This window comes from Doryrhamphus excisus, chromosome 22 (assembly GCF_030265055.1).
Source record: "Doryrhamphus excisus isolate RoL2022-K1 chromosome 22, RoL_Dexc_1.0, whole genome shotgun sequence".
In the NCBI taxonomy this organism is placed as follows: Eukaryota; Metazoa; Chordata; class Actinopteri; order Syngnathiformes; family Syngnathidae; genus Doryrhamphus; species Doryrhamphus excisus.
Window position 1 is genome coordinate 16,704 of NC_080487.1, and position 18,995 is coordinate 35,698.

The following is an 18,995-nucleotide window of genomic DNA, read 5'->3' on the forward strand; positions in this document are numbered from 1 at the left end:
TACTAGAGGCAGCCCAGCGACTGTAGTGTCCTTTATAGGAGTCTATTTTACTATTGTCTTGTAATTTTATGTAACTTATAACCTTTGTGTGACTATGTATCCGTATCTGTTAAAACTTTACATTCCATGAGATAAAACTGAACTATTAACCTTTGTGTGAATGGGCTGACATGGAATTGCCTTTTGTAAACAAAATCGGTATTCGTTTTGTCCACTAGAGGCCGCCATAGTGAAATGGAAATAAAGGTTTATTCTGTGAAATCATGAATGCTGACTCGACGGGCCTCTGTCTCATTGAGGTGTGTGCATCGCCACGTCCCACTGGGGAAAAAAACATTTAGCTCAAAACGGCCTGTACCTTTTAAGGAACGAACATGTATACAATATGAGATATAACTGGACACCAAAATACTATAGCCAACTGTTATGGAAAAATTGCCATGGCTTCTGATAAATTGAATTTGTTTTAATGAAATAAAATGAAGGTAGTCAGAGGTGTAGAAAGACTATTTTCACATACTTTTATTTTGTCCTCTAGCATTTTTGTACATGGTTTTTTTTCTTTACATAAGAACAGGCTGTTACACACGGATACTGAAGCAGGTGTCAAAGAGGTGAAGATGTGTCTAGTCAAGCACAAACTGAATCTATGACAGAGTGTGTGTGTGTGTGTGTAAAAATGAGCGCAGTTCCACTGTGGAGACAACGAGTGCCACCTCTAATCTTTTTTTAAATAGACGAATAAAAATACAATCTTTTCCAAGTGGAGCGCTGAATGAAAGATGTGACAAAACTGTTTTTTCCCCTCAATTGGCACGCAACAGCTAGCGCCATCTACTGGTCACCATAAACACTTTATGTGATCCAACACAGTGAAAGAGAAACTAGATGGATTGAAACATCCTTTGAGACTTGAGAGGCCGCAAGGACGACGGGAAGAAAACGAGGAAGAAGAAGCAGGTGTGACAGTGTTAGCGTGTGAATTAGGAAACACTCCATGACGTTCACAGTCCACGATGACAGCAGCACGTGGGGGTGAGCGCGGGCGACAATGGAGGAGGAGGAAAAAAAAGCCTTCCTGGAGTCGGGAATGTTGGCGTGCCTTCAGTCCACTTTTGTCTTTATAATAGTGTTTTCAAATCACAGATCTGTTGATTATTTAACCTGGCTGAGGTGGAGCGGGAAGTGGAGGACCATCACGGATCCCCCAGCAGCAGCATCACTGTGGTCCGCTCTGAGGCCGCTGCCTGCACCGCCTTCACCGCCTGCCTGCTGACATTGCAGCCTGACGGCGGGATAAAGCGCTTGTCTTAGACTTGGACGATGGAGCCATGCACAGAGTCGCCTGTGGGACACGTGGAAAGAGCCTGGAGCTACGGGTGCCTGCCACTCTGTCATCTGTTGGCTGGGAAGTAGTTGGGGTCCAGGTAGTTGTAGCTTGTGCTCTGCGGCAGGCAGTAGTCTCTGTCCAGGAAGGTGTCCACCTGGTACACTGGTTCCAAGTGGTGATTGGGCTTGTGAGTCTCTGTCTTCAGCAAACTGGCAAAAAGAACAGAAATGTGACAGCATCAGAGCGTGTCTAACAAGGTGTCAAATAAAGACGAAAATATCTCTGAGTGAGAGCTCATGACAATCCAGCAAAGGAAGACAACAAATATCAGTCGGAGTGACAGCTCTTCTGTCTGACAATCCAGCAAAGAAGTAAAAATATTAGTCAGAGTGACAACTCATCTGCCAATCCAACCAAGAAAGACAACAGGTATCGGTCAGAGTGAGATCTCATCTCACAATCCAGCAAAGAAAGACAACAAATATCAGTAAGAGTGAGAGCTTATCTAACAATCCAGCAAAAACAGGCAACAAATATCAGAGTGAGATTTCATGTGTCTGCTGATTACATTCAACAAAGACGTCAGCCTGAGAGCTCATGTTATAATCCAACAAAGAAGGAGCAAATATCAGTCAGAGTGAGAGCTCATCTCACAAAAATAGTTCATAAGTGTAGTTGGGTGATATGAACCTTAACATGTATCACAATATGTTGGGGAAGTATCACGATATGACGATATAAAACCATATAAAATTTAAATTCAGCAGAGTTTACATTTTGCTACTAATTCTTCAACCAACTGTAATGCCCGTGCTTGTCATGAAGGAAGATGTAGTCACCCATGCAATTCCAAAGGCATATGGAAGATTATTTTATGACACTCTTGCTTTGTTTAGGCAGACGTGGGGCAGACGGCGCCCTTAATTTGAAGGACGGTCAGGGAAGTGTGTTCCATGTGTGGAGAAAGTCAATTTACATCTAAAATGAGCTGTGTTCAAAATAAACGTGCTTCTCGTATTCTGTTACTCAGAATCTGTACATCATCATCGGACATTGTAAAAACCTTCCTTACATTCAGAATTCAAACACAACATGGTGAAAATATACTAATGGAGCCCAAGTTGTGCATGCACACACACAATTATTTGGCGTCCGTAACAGCACAGCTGTGTGTCTGTGGCTTTGGAGGCTAAAATGTGTTGGGAACCCTTCTCACAAACAACAGAAGACACTCTTCTGTTGTTTCGCCTTGATGTGCTTTTCCCAACACAGGGTAGAGCACCTCCTACAGACAAGTTAGCACGATTATGTTAAAAATAACAAGTCTCAGGAAGAATCTCACCAGTCAGAGCAGTTGGAGCAGAAATCCAGCGCGCTGTCCTGTGGACAATCCTGACAGTGCCATCGCACCCCCTGGATGGGCTCCATGCCGCACATGTCACACTGCAAACGCACAAACATACGTCAGCGAGACGTCAATGAGTTCATCAGGGTGCGTCACGCATCATGCGGCGATACCTTGTAGCCAATGTGTCGCACGGCCACTTTGTCCTCGTGGATCTCCTGCATCTTTTGCTTTTTCAGCCGCTTCAACTCCAACAGTTCTTTGTACTCGGGCAGGTTTCTCAGCTCCGCTGGGACGCCCTCGTCGTCCTGGGAAGGCGAAAGAGGGATAAGGAAGGACGGACAGGGCCTGCGTCGTTCTTTGCTAGCCCGAGACTTGTTCAGTGTGTGTCGACATGTGCAGCAACATCAGAAAGAACAGCATGCGTCCTTCACGCCTCCTGTTGCCATAGTGACAGCAGGTGCGAGTCTGAAGTGACTTTCATTCCCAACCAAACCGTCAATCATGCATCCAATCCAAATCTTGACAGGGACGACTCGGCTGATGTGGAGACACATGCTTGCAGCCACACGAGGAGAAGAGGAGAGAAGGTTTGACGGCTGGAGAGTTGAGCAAGCGCTAATAACGAGACAAAGCAGAAAGTTTGTAGACGGGCGATGAGCGACAGCTAGACACCAGGCCAACTTCAAGTTGGCTTCAAAGGACGCAATCTCATGAAGTCAGACGTGGCTTTGCAGCATATGCAATTTCAGCCTTCTGATGTCAACACGCTGGAGACAACCACAACACACGCGCTGGATTTTCTAACAACTCCCGAATCGACACCATGTCTCAATTAGTCAAAGGGTGCACGTTCACTGAAGACAAATATACTAAACGCCTGACTTTTGACTCTCCAAACTCAGCTGTGACTGAACAGCTTCTCCTATGTTACATCCTGCATGTGTATGACAAACAATACATTTGCAACGTAGGCAAGTGGCCTAACAGCCATTCATTCCAACTGTAATTACTAATTGCAAAGGGTTGTGTTGACTCAACTGAAAACACGTCCCTCAGTGTTTCGGTAGAGAATTGCACATCAAGTGTCTGCTGCTAACCTCAACACGAGCACCCAGTGAGGCACGCTAACTCTCATGACCAATTAGTGTGTGTGTGTGTGTGGTTGGGGGGGGGGGGATGTTGTGAAGACTTTCCTACATGGACACATGCTATCTGCAAAACCTGGTGTCCTCCTCCTCCTCCACACCCAAGCTGCCGTTGAGATTTCCCTGCATTTCCCCTGAGTGGCTTTCAAACTTCTCCAGTAAAAATTGTTGCCTTGTTCGGACACGGACATGGACCAGGGGGACACACCCAAGAAGACGAATATACAGAAAGGGCTGACAGACCGAGTCATCAGCAGAAGGGTCCTGCATGCTGCTATAATACGCCAAGCGCTCGTCCTCGTCATCCATGAAGACAGGGGGCTCGTAGGAGGTGAGGAAGGTAGAAGGGCGGTAGAGGTGCTTGTTGAGGTGGTGCTGCCTCTTGTTGGATGCCTGGAGAGAAAATCAAGGGTGCTCATTAGTAGCATTTTTGACACCACATCATACCATGATAAAAATAAATAAATAAATAAATAAATAGATTAATTAAAACCTTTAAAAAATAAATAAAATAGCTGAAGCCATTATTTTTTAAACTGCCTACTTTTATTGAGTATTTTATTGTTACCAAGTGTCAGGTATTCAACATCACTAGCAATATCTTGTTTGTTTCTTTGTTTTCTTTTGGCTTTTTCCTGATTGCAAAGTTGCCACAGCGGACCTTTTTGATTTGCATACTGATTTTCGGCTTGAGCCCTATAAATTCCGGATGCCCTTCCTGACGAGTACCGGCGATGCTTACTAGTGGAGATTTGTACAGAACTTAAATTCAGGTAGAAGCTGCCAACTATATATTCAAAAAAGCAAAAAAACAAAACAAATTGCACATATAAATACGCTCATAAACAACAATAATCAACTATTTTACCACCACAGTTAGCCACGCAGTCAGGAGATTTGAATCTTCGTTTGGGCATCTCTGTGTAGAGTTTGCATGTTCTCCTCGTGCATGTGTGGGTTTTCGCCCACATGACATAAATACGCATGTTAGATTAACTGGAGACTCTAAATTGCCCATGGGTCTGTGAGAATGCCAGTGTGAATAGTTGTCTGTTCGTGCCCTGGAATTGGCTGGCCACGTACAGTGGTGGGAAAAAGTGTTTGCCCCATTCCCAATTTCTTATTTTTGTGCATGTTCGTCACACTAAAATGTTTCAGATCAACAAAATAAAATGTAATTATCAGTCAACGACAACACAATTGAACACAAAATGAAATGTTTTCTTAACTCATTCAATCTGACTGATTCATGGTTATATCAAATGCAACGCCGCCAGTATAAGATTGCATCAATTAAGTTGTGGGTGTGGCTTGTGGTGTACCTTTTTAGTGTACATGCACAGGTTGGGGGTCCTTCCAGGCACGGGGATTCCAGCTTTTGTCAGTTTGATGAAGTACTTCTGCACCCTGCTGGCGACCTGCATTGTTTGACAGAGGGACAGAAATGGAGGTCAAGCATGTGAATCATGCTTCAGACGCTGTTGCCGTAGCAACAACACACAATCACGTTTTTGTTGTACATGAACAGAGACATATAAACATGGAAACCAAAAATGAATGGGAGCTTGAGATTTGACAAGTCCTCAGGTGTTGTCCATTTTTTCTGTTCCTCCTTGAGATGGTTCAACTCCTTCACTGGAGTCCGGAGATGTTTAATTAAACCGACTGAACATAAAGATACACACCTGTCTATGTAAGACCTTACAGCTCACAGTGCATGTCAGAGCAAATCAGCGTCTCAGAGCTCTTCAGGCAGTTCCTTCCACCTCATGACCAATCATCTGTCCGCTATAAGACAAAGCTAATATATTTTGTTCAGCTAGTTCATCATGTATTGGGTTAGGGCTAGCTAACCTTTTTTGTAGCTTTTTTAATGTAGAAAATGGATTAATATGAATATTGCTGTGTGTGGTCCTCAACGAAAAAGGTTTGACCGCCCTTCCCTCCGTCTGCTTTAGTGCCCATCACCTGTTTTGCTGTCCGATTGCCCAACTCGTCTGCAATCTTCTGCCATCTTCTGGACTCCACTTCTTCGGGCGGGAACTTTAGTAGGAGTAGCTCCAGTTTTTTCTACAGAGAAAACATGGTAGTGACAAAGCAACAGGAACAACAAAAGGGTGCCAGACAAACAAGTGTGAAGTTCAGGGTATTGACTTGAGGAATGTTGGCTACCTGCTCCTCCACAGTCCACAGCTGGTTAAATGTGTCAGGCTTGTTTGGGTGGCAGATCCTCCCCCTGATCATCTGTGGAAATGACAGCAACAAACGGGATGTTAGAAGGCCTACCCCCCCATGTAGCCATCATCATCTGTGTGTTCCACTGCTTGTCGCACACATTCCACCAGGTTTTGCAAGACGGAGATGCTGACTGACTGAATACATGCAGACAGATCAATTATCAACTCATAATGTCATCCAGACAGAGAGGGAGGAGCTTGGAACCAAAATGTCATCTTCCTTCCTGTTGAAGTAACTAGTTACGCCATTTGAGAGGCATACCTGCGTCTGCCTGCCATTATCTGGGCCGTCACTAGTGGGCAGTGAGGAGTACATGCTGGAGGAATCGTACTCCTTCTTGGGCTCCACGGGACTTTTTGGTCGGGCAGGCAAGCCTAAACAGTGGACACGAGTGGCAGAAACTACTTAAGTGACACAGGTGCCTTGAAAAAAATAAAATAAAAATATCATACCTTTGTCAAAAATAAGCTTGAGCTGCCTGGTTTTACGCTTCTTATCGCAGAATTCCCGTGCAAAATCCCCCAGGCCAGAGGTGTACTGTTCCCACGAGATGTCCGGGAGCTGAACCACTCGCTGAGGACACGGCAAGCCCAGACTGACCTGAGAACCACCAAATAGGCACAGGTCATCGTTTTGTAGCACATTCCTGTGAAGGTGCAGTTTGATTACGGTTTCATCAGCACATATCCAAAGCCAAATAAACTACAAGTCTAATCTATCAGCCTATAAACGGGTGGGCAAATGTTTTGACTCGCGGGCCGCATTGCTTTAACAAAATTAACGGGGGGCCAGACTACATATTTTACACATAACAGTCCACCTGGAAGTATTGCATCTGTAAAAGCGTGTGTGTTGTTTCCCTTTTTTTCAGGAGCACTTTGTAAACAGCAGACCATATCAAATAACAAAATTAATAAAACAGCTACTTAAACCATCAAAAGGTTGGCTCAAGCCATGATGCCAGGTTGTATGTTAAGTTTCAATTAAATACTTTGGAAAGAATGGGCGGGTCGTATTCAAACACTTGGCGGGCCGGATGTGGCCCCCGGGCTGTAGTTGGCCCACCCCTGGCCTATAAAGTCCATTTTCCAACATGTATTTCTTATTTATTCAAGGTATGTCAGTTATTGGTACAATGCTTCCATTTGTCTGCATAAAATTAACTACACTTCAGCATCGTAGTGATAATCAATATCTGCTACATGGTTTCATCCATTGTCAGTTTTATAACCAATACATTTGTTTGTTGCCTTACCAGCCCTTTCTTTGGCATATTCGCGTGGACATAGTGTTAAAAGGCCACAGTGTGGTTGGAGAGGGGCAGTATGTATTTTTGAAAATATCCGCCTTTGTGTGGACATGGCCTAAAATGGATATGCAGTGATGGCGTAAGTGCCCACCCGAGCTTGGCCACTGTGTATACATTCTCCCAAGTGTTTTTTGACACCCGAGTGTAAGAAACTAATGTTTACCTGTTTCTGCAGCTGCTCCACAAAGCTGATAGGGTCAGCCAGGGCATCTTTTTGGTGCCGTGCCAAGGTCTCCAGGTCCAGGATGGCCTGCGTTCGCTGGGCCTCCAGGACGCCGATTGTCTGGAGCAACCTCTGGTAACTGACACGTGCGGGGAGAAGCAGACAGAAAAAAACAACAGATAAATATCATAATACATGATATAATTTCAATAATATTGTACATTTCTAGAAAGTTGAGCAGAGAGTGGCGTCGACTGACTCAGACGACTGTCAGTGCGGCAACCGATGCTCGATGAGGCGAGCGGATCAATCTCCCTTAACAGGACATGAATGAAAATCAATGTGCACAACACAATTTATTCAACAGCTGCTGCTGCCTGGAGGGGGAGTAAAGTACTTGCTAAGTCACCACCTTGCAAAAGCTCTCACTGATCCTTCTGAGGGCAAACTCACACTAGACTACTGATACTGCGCTCACACTGACCAATGCTGCTTCCACCAGTTTGCTTGTCACTTCTACGCTGTTGTATTAAAGCAGTTGTCCTTACTTCCTGTGTTATTTATTTAGAAACTTCCTTTATTTAGAAAACTACGCTTTGAGTTTCAGGGATTACATGGGCTGCCAGAGACTGGAGCAGTGCAGGTATTGCTTTTGCTGTCATATACTGTGATACCTTGGCATACGAGCGGCCCAATCTAACAAGTGTTTTGTTTGGTTTTGGATGAGAGCCTACATTGAACACTTATGAGCTGCTACTTACGAGCTGTCATTGTGACGCCCATGGCTGAAGTCGAGAACCGCTGTAAATAAGCATTAGCTGGGCTAGCTTTAGCATCAAACTAGCCAGAGAAAGATTTTTAACACCTCAGTGAAACAAACATACATTATAGCGTCCTGATTTATCTTATGTTTTGTGTACAACTATGGCAGGAACAACATCAAATGAAAAGCACTAAATGAATACAGAGCCACCATCTCGCTTGGTGGCCTTTTTTAGCACATTAGCACCCAATAAGCTCATTAAATCTCACCTTTATGCATTCCCACATAGTATCAGCATTTGGGAGCAAATATGAGGTGAAAGTAAAGCAAAGTAGTTCGTCAAGAAACGTAAGCGTTCAAAAACTGGGGGATTTCTAACTACTCGATACAGTATTGTAATCGCATATTTACTGTAATATAATTATTATTAATTACTGTTTTAAAAGACATATGAAAAGACATTGAGTTTGCAATTTTGACTCAGCGTTTTAGGATTGTGGTATTTCCATTTCTACAATTATTAAGGAAAGGGGCATTGTGGCAAATATTTAATAATAATAATAATAATGTAATCCGAGTGTGAATGGTTGTTTGTCTATATGTGCCCTGTGATTGGCTGGCGACCAGTCCAGGGTGTACCCCGCCTCTCGCCCGAAGACAGCTGGGATAGGCTCCAGCACCCCCGCGACCCTCGTGAGGAAAAAGCGGTAGAAAATGAATGAATGAATGAATAATGTAATCCTTCCTGATCCTATCCACCCTGGTCACTCCCAATGAGAACCTCAGCATCCTCATCTCTGCTACCTCCAGTTGTGCTTCCTGTCTCTAGACCAAACAACATGGCTGGTCTCACCACACTTTTGTATACCTTTCCTTTCCTTTCAGCTGAAATTCTTCTATCACATCACAACTGACACTTTTCTTTTGCAAGCTCATTTGTCAGCCTGTCCATCACCATAGCAAACGGGAAGGGGCTCAGAGCTGATCCCTGATGCAGCCCCACCTCCACCTTGAACTCTTCTGTCACACCTCCAGCACATCTTCCCCGTCTTCCAGTCCTCATCCATGTCCTGCACCACTTGACCATACTTCTGTCACTCCAGACTTTCTCATACAATACCACAGTTCCTCTCTAGGCACCCTGTCCTAGACTTTCTCCAGTTCTACAAAGACACAATGCAGCTCCCTCTGACCTTCTCTGTACTTTTCTATCTATTAACATTCGTAATGCGTACTCTGCTGCACATGCATTAAACATGCATTTAACATAATTAAATAAATTAGTTGCCGCCGTTAACACGTTATAATTAATTGTTGGATCCAGATGGGAACGGATAACTGAGTAAAAACTAGGGTATACCAGTATAAATCCTTCAACGATAAGAATATTACGTATACTGGTAGAAATTATATTTTGTTGATGTGCATAGCCTGCAACTGCGTGCAGCGGTGCTTTGTATTGATGCATTGGCGCTTCACTTCTACCGCTAGCATGGTCCAGCGATGGCGGAGAAACAAACAAAAACAAGCAACAGAAGAAAACTTGCTGGTTAATGCGGCGGTATCGCAACTGTACTTTGAGGTCGTCCTGTCTCCAGGCAAGTTTTTTCCCCACAGGAACACACAGGTCAAAACATAACAAGTGAGTTGAAGAAGTGTCTCCAGGAACGGTAAATAGATTAACAGAAACAAGCGCGTCACCATACACATACATCGAGTGGGTTTGTCCACAGCTGCAATACGTCAACATCGCCATCATATATAAATAAATACAAGAAAATGCACTTAATTTGATAAGACATAAGTTAATGCGTATGACTTATACATTCATACAGGCACTCAGTTAGGCACCAAAAACTTGAGATCAAATACAGTACATTATTTGCACACATCCAATATGGTGGCGACATTGACGTACGTCCCAGCGCTTGATGCGGCATCTATATATATATATATATATATATATCTACTGACAGTTGATCTAATGTTGATCTAATCTAATGCCCTCAACAACTGAAATAGATTGGCTTGCTAGGTGAGATTACTTTTAATTTCATTATTTTTCATTACACGGGTTCAGGTTTGTAGCTTTTTTTTTTTTTTTTTACACAAGACTGTGCTGAATTTAATTTGTATCATCATATCGCGATGCATCCTAAATATATCGTGATAGATGCTAAGGTCCATATCGCCCAACCCTAGTAAAAAAAAAAACATGTATACACACAGCACCCGTACGTCTGGGCGGAACCACGTGACACGCCAAACCATATAAGAACGCATGCGCAAAGTCTGTTGTCTTCTGCTTTCCAAGGCTCGGCTAGACTAGCAAGAAGTGGAATTACTTCTGCAAATCATTATGGAGTATAAGAAGAAAATATCAGAAGAATGTTGACCGAGGCGTGTCATGGCCATCGAAATATTCAATTATGTTGGCTGGTCATCAAAGCTCACTTCTGGGCATGTGTTGGCAACGAGGTCGCGGTGGATCGGTCTACACGACAACCATAAGCCGGCAGACTTTCCCACTCTGAAAGCTGTTTTCTAAAATGATTGTATCAGGTCACCCAGAATGCGGTTACCGTGTGGATGAGAGGCTGGAATGATAAAATGTTGCCGTTTTGACCTGAAAACGTTTCCGTCTGGATAGCCCCTTACTGTCAAATGACCCCCCAACCCAACAATTCAACTACACAAAGCTATACTGAAGCCATCTCATCTTAATGCTAAAAAATGTCTAACTACAGAGTGAGTTCATTTTATTTTCCTTTTGAAAATATGTTTGGTTTCTTGTATTCATATCACATTTTTGAGGGTCGTGAGAAGGAGTTCAAGGCAAAAAAAAAACCTACCTCCAACTAAAAATATCAGAAAGTATGTGGAATTGATACAGGAGCATCTCAAAAAATTCTATCCAAACCAGCCACATCTTAGCCTTTGTGTTATTGATGGCAAAGCATACTGGTTAAATATCTAATTATGTATTTCATAAATTATGAATTGATTAGATTTTTCTATATACCAAGGGCCAATAAAAAGTAATATTCAAAGCACTTGTAGTGGTGTTAACGGATGTCACTGAAGGCATCACTGATTCTTCTTTTGATGTTGGATTCAAAAGGTTTGACAGGATTACCGTCTTGTGCCAACATGCTGACTAATCCCAATAGAATCAAGTGCTTTGCGGGATTATTGGAGTATAAAAGCGAGAGCAACAAAGATTACAATGAACTATAAGGGGGGGGGGGGCTGCCACATACTCTTTGTTGTGTTTAAGAGCCAGATGGTCAGATTCAAAATAGTACACATCAGGCTCCTCCTCTTCCTCCTCCTCGTCAGCTGTGTGGCCACACGTCGCTTCCTTGCCAGCATTGACATCTTTGCCCCCCCCTGGACCGCCATCCTCACCACAGGTTTCATGTCCAAGACCTGCACAGCCCAGCTCCTCCTTCAGGGTATCAACAGAGTCTGACGGCGCGGGTTTTACCACCACGGGGCAGCCCTCCTCCATGCCCTCCACCACCTCCTCCTTGAGGGGGCCATTGTCTGGGGGAGGTGGAGAGCTGGCCTTGGAGGAGGTCGTCTTGCCACCAGTGACGACCTTCCTGGGCGAAGTCCGTAGTGTGTATCTGTGTTCGTACAGCTCCGTGAAAGGTGGGGGTGTGCTTGGCACAGACGAGTCCCACCCTGGCTCTGGGGGTGGAGGCGGCGGGGAAGATGGCGGCAGCGGGGACGTTGTTTCTCCTGAGTTGCTGTTGTAAGCTGAACAACAGTTGGCTTCGGTGGCCGAGGGGGGCGAGTTGATGGCGTCTGGCTCTGGCGTAAGCAGGCACCCGTTGGTGTCACACTCTGTCTCCGTCACCTGCTCCTCGCCGGCCAAGCACAGAGGGTCACCCACCAAGTCCACCTCCATGTTCTCCACCTCCTGCTCCTTGGCCACAATAAGCTCTGGGAGGGGGTCCCCTGGAGCGCCCCGGACAAGCGCCAATGAGTCCTCTGAGCTAGCGACTATGTGCACAGAGCAAGAGTTCGTACAAGGCACCGTAGGGTGGGGGCAGGAAAGGGCCCGGGCCTGGCTACCATTGAGCAGCGCGGGGCAGCTGGTGGGAGTGGTACATGACTCCTCAGTGAGTTCCTCTGCTGTATTGTCGCCCAACCCATTAGAGGCCTTGTGAGCATTGTTGGGCTGCGAGGGCCCATCACACTCCAGGCGGCCATCTTTGACTCTCGCCTCTGACAGCTGTCCTTCCTCTTCACTGAGAGCAGGTGAGGCGGGAGCCACATTAGAGTTTAGGTTGGGAATGTCATCACATCTGTTGCCCTTGTGAGGCTCTGGAGTAGAGACAGGCTTCTCTGCATCCTCATCACATCCCTGAGGCTCTCCAGAGCAGGAACGCCGCTTGGCCCTTTTGATTAAAAGAGAGGCATCCGGCGCCTCCTTCCCTTTGTCACAATGTTCCGACTTCTCCAGGCTATTGTCCTTTTCCAGACAGGACCCACTCCGTTTCCTGGAGGCCACTGACAGCGGCTGCTCACTCGCTGTGGAAGCATTAGAGTCCTTTGTGTCCTTCAGCCTTCCCTGCAATGACATCTGCTGCTGAGAGTCCTGCTTTGAGTCACCGTCAATGTCCTCTTTAGCATCTTGCTTGGTCTTATGCTTGGACTCCTGCTTTTCGTCCTTCCGAGACTCCTGCTTGGCCACCTGCTTGGAGTCCTGCTTCTTCTTGGGCGACCGGGCCCTGGGAAGCGGAGGCACCGAAGTCTCCTCAAGCTGGGCAATGCTGCGGTTCCTGAGTGTTCGGCCACAAAAGTTTTCATCCAATCCATTGAGCCCTACTGATGACCTTGTGACGCGTGAGGAACGGGACGCGGCCATACTACGGCGGGTGCCTACAGTCTCCGCATCCTGATGCGCTCTCCACTGCAGCAGAACACGGGCACCTGCAAAAGCAACACATGTGAGTGGACCTTCAAGAAGTGTATTTCATGTAAAACTGTACACATAAACACACCACAGCCACACTTCCGACCTTTTTCTACCCAACCCTTCCATTCCAGTATAGAAAACCACAAAGACGGATTCCAAATGAGGAAATATGACTGAGGCTACAAGTTGGGTTGTTGTCAAGCGAAGCTAAAGGTAAAAAACATGTTTGTGTTTTCTGTAGCGAGGTGTAGCTCCACGACGTCTAACATCCTCGGGGTAAAAATACTAATCCCAGGCGTTTGATATACGTAGAAATATTCCAAACAAAGCTTGCCATAAGATGCTACATGGTCAGTTTGGACACTGGCTAAACACGCATGAGTCTTATCTATGCGCGCATTGAGTTCATTTCCATTTCTTTCCCTGAACTAGCTTCGGGATTGACAAAAGGTTCGGCAACACAGTTTCATCCCAGAGCTCAGCCTTTCAGTAGGGAAAGGCAGACTTCCCAATCTCCGGCCACTTCTTCCAGTAGGAGATGCTGGAAGAACTGGATTCTTTCAGTTCTTCCAGCATCTCCTACATCTGCCCCGGGGCCTTCTCTCGGCTGGGCATGGCCAGAACACCTCACTAATGAGGCGTACAGGAGGCATCTGCACTAGATGCTGAGCCACCTCAACTGGCTCCCCTCGATATGAAGGAGCACTTCACCGCTGCAGTTTAGTACGGCGACCACATTACTGCAGATGCTGCACCAATTTGCCCGTCTACTTCACCTTCCCTCATTTGTCAACATTGTTGACCAAGAACAGCCTTGGCAGGGGCCTACATTCACCAGGAACCATCTGGATTTACTGTTGGCAATGCAAACCAGGCACCTGCTCCGGTTGTTCAAGGACAAAATGGCACATAGTAGGGATGCTCCGATCGATCAGCCACTGATCAAAATCTGTCAATTTCCATCCATCCATCCATCCATTTTCTATACCGCTTATCCTCACTTGAGTCACAGGCATGCCGGAGCCTATCCCAGCTGTATTCGGGCAAGAGGTGGAGTTCACCCTGGACTGGTCGCCAGCCAATGTGACTTTTTGCCATAGTGACATTTTGTTTATAAAACAAACGAGCTAGGTGTTTAGTTTGGAGTTCACGTTTCTACGGGCAAACCACAAGTGGATTTCACATTCATGGAGTATGTGCTAGCTTTTTCAAGAGAACAACTTTATTCTCCTGTGTTGGCTCTCGTTTAGTGATATAAACACACAGTGCCCAGGCTTATGATGGTGATACTATCACAAGGGTCTCCTTTCTCGCCAACTGATTTTGAGCAGCTCAAAAAAGGCAATAAAGAATTATTGAACAGTTTATTTCCGATGTATTCATATTATTCCCATTAAATGTAGGTTTGCATCAAATAGTACAACTGTTTCACCAAATAAAGGCAAAAAAAGACCATCGGCCCAAAGGTTTATTTTGTAATAATTACCCATTTGCAGGGGGCCATTGGCAATGTCTAATGGTGCCCCAGACCAAAGGCACTCATCATGAATAAAAATTGTAGGTTAATCCATGTGATCAGGCGATACTGATTGATGGGAGCATTCCAAGTTTGCTGGAATGGGAAGGGTGTACAGATATTTGGGGGATACTGTATGTATCCATTGAATGGTGTGCGTGCAGCCCACAAAACAATTCAAGCAATGATGCTATGATTTTAATATGATTCTGAGGGGAACAAGATGAAGAGTGTTGACTGCTCCATCTAATACAGCTTGTAGCTAACAAATAAGGACAATACGAGAGGTTATTATAAAGTGGTGTTGTCACTGACGCCAACAACTGCACTTTTACGAGCACTGCATCACTTAGCACAAGTGACCTCATCAACCCCCGACAAAAACAACCCATGCGCAAACACATTTAAGGAAACTCATCCCAGGATGACAACCTTCTTCCTGCCTGCACTGAGCACATCCAGAACCATTTTGCAAACAAATACACGGTGGGCAGAGCGCAGTGTGCCCGTTGTCAGGCACACTCGGCCGATGGCTCGGCTCCTGCTGAGATGGCTAATGTGATTTGTACATGCATAAAGAGAAGGGGGGGGGTGCCAACAGGGCAGTCAGCCTGACACACAAAACACATCTGAACAATTGGGGTGTTCCTTACATCCGCTCTGCAAACCACTCCATTCTAGTGAAAGATGTTAACCTTTCCGTGCCGCAATCTTCATAGTCCCTGTGTCCTGAGAGGGTGGAATTAAAACATACCTGACAAGGACTTGTGACATCACAGTCGTATATTCTGCCAACACTGCAGATCCAGCATCGCAGATACTGCACATACACCACCACTCTACTTTCTGCTCCATAAGCAATAATGTACGAACATTACACCATGTCATGAGGTCTTGCGAGATTAACAATGGGACGATATTTCTCATTTGGAGAAAAGCTGTTTGTGGGAAGAGGGCAGCCAGAAGCCAATCAGACTGAAATGAAAAAAATCCAACTTTGTGTGAGACCATGAATGCATCCTGGCTGAGTTCTGACTGGTGATTGGATGAGCAGACAGGATGCTATTCAGTTCTCCCTCACACAGGTAAACATGGAGGAAAAAAGTAATACTTTCCTGGAGCTATTTGACATTTCTAAAAAATAAATGAGATAATTTAAAAAACAGCGGCATTGGAAGTAAACAAATCAGGTAAGTTTACAGTAATTGACACATACAATTATGTAAGTTTAGCGCCAATACTAGCAAGAGCACTCGATCAACTTGTCTTTTCTTATCTGAACTACTTTGATACTCCCAAATTGGACAGCCAAAACTGTGGGAAATAATTCACTCAACATGTGCACTCATCCCAGCTGCAGGGCTTAAGGTAAAAAAATAAATCCAGAGCTTAAACTTATATATATATATATATAAAAATTATTTTTATCCCCTGAAACTTTTTTGCACAGATCAACGAGCGGTTAAACAATTGTAAAAGATAAATCATGTTCAGCGATGAAAGAGCAAGCATGTTTCTTCAAATCACAAACACCATCAGTCTTAACCAAAAACTACTAAAATATCATTAACATGAACGTCCCCCACTAAGGTAAATGTACCGAATACCACCCAGAAGTGCATACAATTTTACACAAGTTCCCAAGCCTTACTTACTCAACCGTTAAAGCCAATGTGAACTTTACACTGTCAACAGCCTTAACGTTAGCGAGCTAATGCTAACAGAGGCAACAGGAGAACGCCCAACCCCAGAAGTAAATGGCAACTAAATGCATCCCAACAGAATAATCTCAGAATAAACAGCATATGAAATCCAGTTGAGGTGAAAAGTAGTGTGTTTCTGAATGCTGAACACCAGTCACTCTTTCACCCAAATACAAACATTTAAAAAGTATTTGTTCAAATGAATTATCATAAAAAGTCATTATTCGTGCCGTTTCAAATACCGACCCCTATAGCATACACTAGCTTATTGGAGCACAGCACACAAAAACATACACCTTTCCCTGAGTTGTAATGAATGCAGCATAATCGTCGGATTGGACAGTAGCGGTGGGGGGGGGGGGGGGGGGGGGGTGCTTGGCAATAGCTGCATTCAGAGCCCTACTGCATGGCTAAAATGAGTTTGTGTTTGTTTGTTTGGTCCGGCAGATTCTTTTTTTTTTCGGAGATCCGGCACAGTGACTGAACACTTGCAGCTGTTGGTCGCCAGCTAAAAGAAACAGGCTGTCAATTGACTGTGCTACACATTTCTTCAGGCATCAGGTAGTGAGGTTTCACCAAGATGATACCATGATAAGCCTACTAGTTCATTCGTTGCACATGCACACTCACTGCACTTCTATTTGTTGTATTCTCTTGTTGGAGTGTATAATACGTTGTTTTGCGGCTCCAGTCTATTTTCCTGTAGTGGGCAAGGGGGTAAAATTGCTCTTTTCATAGTAAAGGTTGCAGACCCCTGACATGAGATATTAACAGTTAATAGGAATTTTGGTAATAATCAACCATTACATGCTCACTCGGGTGTCACGTAGCCTCATGCACTGGTGGTAGAGTCCTGCATTTTGATGCAACTTCAGAAGCACATACTTATTACAAACGTGCATCTTAAGTCTTTGGCGTGCATCAATGTACCAAAAAAGGACACACGTCCTACTGGAATGAGACCAAAATTGCATTAAAAAATCCCATGTAGTGCCAGCACATTTGATGGAGAAAGCAAGGTGTAGTATGGTGCGGTAAAAGCAAAAAGGCTGGGTGGGCTGCACCCCCCCAGCCAGCATACACGTCTACCACCAACATCCTCCCGAAAACGTGCTTGTTTCCTTGTGGTGTTCATAATGCTTGCTGATATGCCAGCATACACTCTCGTCCAATGCAGATCGAATGAATGCTAGACACATGTCATCTATGATGGTTTTTAGATGTGCAAGATATGCGTGAACACACCTGCCCAACTACCATGGCTGTTGTTGGCTAAATGGGCTAAAGCTAACCATACAAACTAACACTTTTTGGAGTTAATTCCCGAATATGCTCAGTGCCTGTTGCTTTACGCCAATTCTTGACTAACTGGCACCGTACTGTAACACTTCCACGGAGGCCTAGTGGCAACTTTGCATCCGCGGGATAGTGTTAGCGTACATACCGTAAAGCCTAAAACCAAGGCTTCTGTATGATCGTCTGGCAGCAACACGATGTTGCTACGAGCCGCCGATTTTCGCTTCATGAGTCACTTTAATAAAAAATAAACATCACAATTTTCTTTTTGGGGGAGGAGGGGGCGGGGGTGTTAGTGACCATTTTTATGGCAAGCTCACAAGAGCTAAACGTGAACAACCTAACTTCATAGCAAATGCTGCTTGACCTAGCTTAGCGTAGCATGCTAACCCTTAGCAAACTAACTTCCCGTTAACCCCGAGGCTAAAACAAGACTAAATGGGAAACGAGAAGCCGAATCGCAGAGTTTGTGTGGTCGACGAATTAAGACAGTGGGCTACCTTAGAAAGCTCCAGAGTGCCAGCGACCCATGCTAATTCAGTCGGACCAAGCGAGGCGTCTTCTCAGGCTGGCCGAGTGGACACATCGCTGCTCAGCTGCGCGTAGTAAAGAATCGTGGCAAGCTCCTGTGTAGCTTGGCTAAAGCTAATAACGTTGTTGACGTTGCTAACCAGTGCGACCACAGCAGTTGGGCGAAGGAAATGTATCACGACCATCCAGTGAAACCAGTAGACAGTATTGCGTTGTATTGCAAATGCCGATTGGAGCAGAATAATTGGCCAACAAACATAGCGGCGATTATGTTAGCGGCTAGTTTAGCCTCAGTAGCTCCATGTTAGTTAGCCTCGGTAGCCGATTGTTTCGCTCACAACTTTACAGTTTAACGTGCGTGTGTATGTGCCGAAAAACACCAACGCCCCTTCATATTTTGTCTGGGCAAAAAGAGAGGTGCTTTATATTTCCCCCACACAATGAAACAATGCTCGATGTAGTCAAATATTTGCACATACCTCACTTCCGTAAATCCGCCGCACGTTCAGTCGCAGCCATGTTTCTCTACAGTGCAGCCGACTGCTCGGGTGTGGAAGCTCATTGAGCCGAGCATACTAGTGTGCGACACCAAACTACATTTTTTGCTTTCTGCAGGAGTGAAAACACTCACAAATATGGTAAACATTCACAAGCTTTCTTTTCCATTGCACCATCGCTCAGAAAGAGCAGTTGATGTGGGACAGTAAGAGGACCACACATGCAGCA

At 44.9% G+C, this 18,995-nt stretch overlaps 1 protein-coding gene across 2 annotated transcripts; it reads right to left on the bottom strand.

Annotated features, from left to right (window-relative positions):
* Positions 1-498: 498 nt before the first annotated feature.
* On the bottom strand, positions 499-18,906 carry zzz3 (zinc finger, ZZ-type containing 3). 2 transcript variants are annotated; one of them, XM_058062126.1, is made up of 12 exons: positions 18,749-18,906; positions 11,557-13,237; positions 7,534-7,672; positions 6,514-6,661; positions 6,323-6,435; positions 5,996-6,067; positions 5,792-5,893; positions 5,146-5,241; positions 4,067-4,216; positions 2,849-2,983; positions 2,673-2,773; positions 499-1,539 (listed from the first exon to the last, which is right to left on the bottom strand). In XM_058062126.1, exons 2-12 carry the CDS (start codon positions 13,170-13,172, stop codon positions 1,395-1,397), a joined length of 2,817 nt encoding a protein of 938 aa, XP_057918109.1. In that variant the 5' UTR covers positions 13,173-13,237; positions 18,749-18,906; the 3' UTR covers positions 499-1,394. The 2 variants fall into 2 exon arrangements, with proteins under 2 accessions (XP_057918109.1, XP_057918110.1); XM_058062127.1 differs by lacking the exon at positions 18,749-18,906 and adding an exon at positions 18,239-18,657.
* Positions 18,907-18,995: the final 89 nt, after the last annotated feature.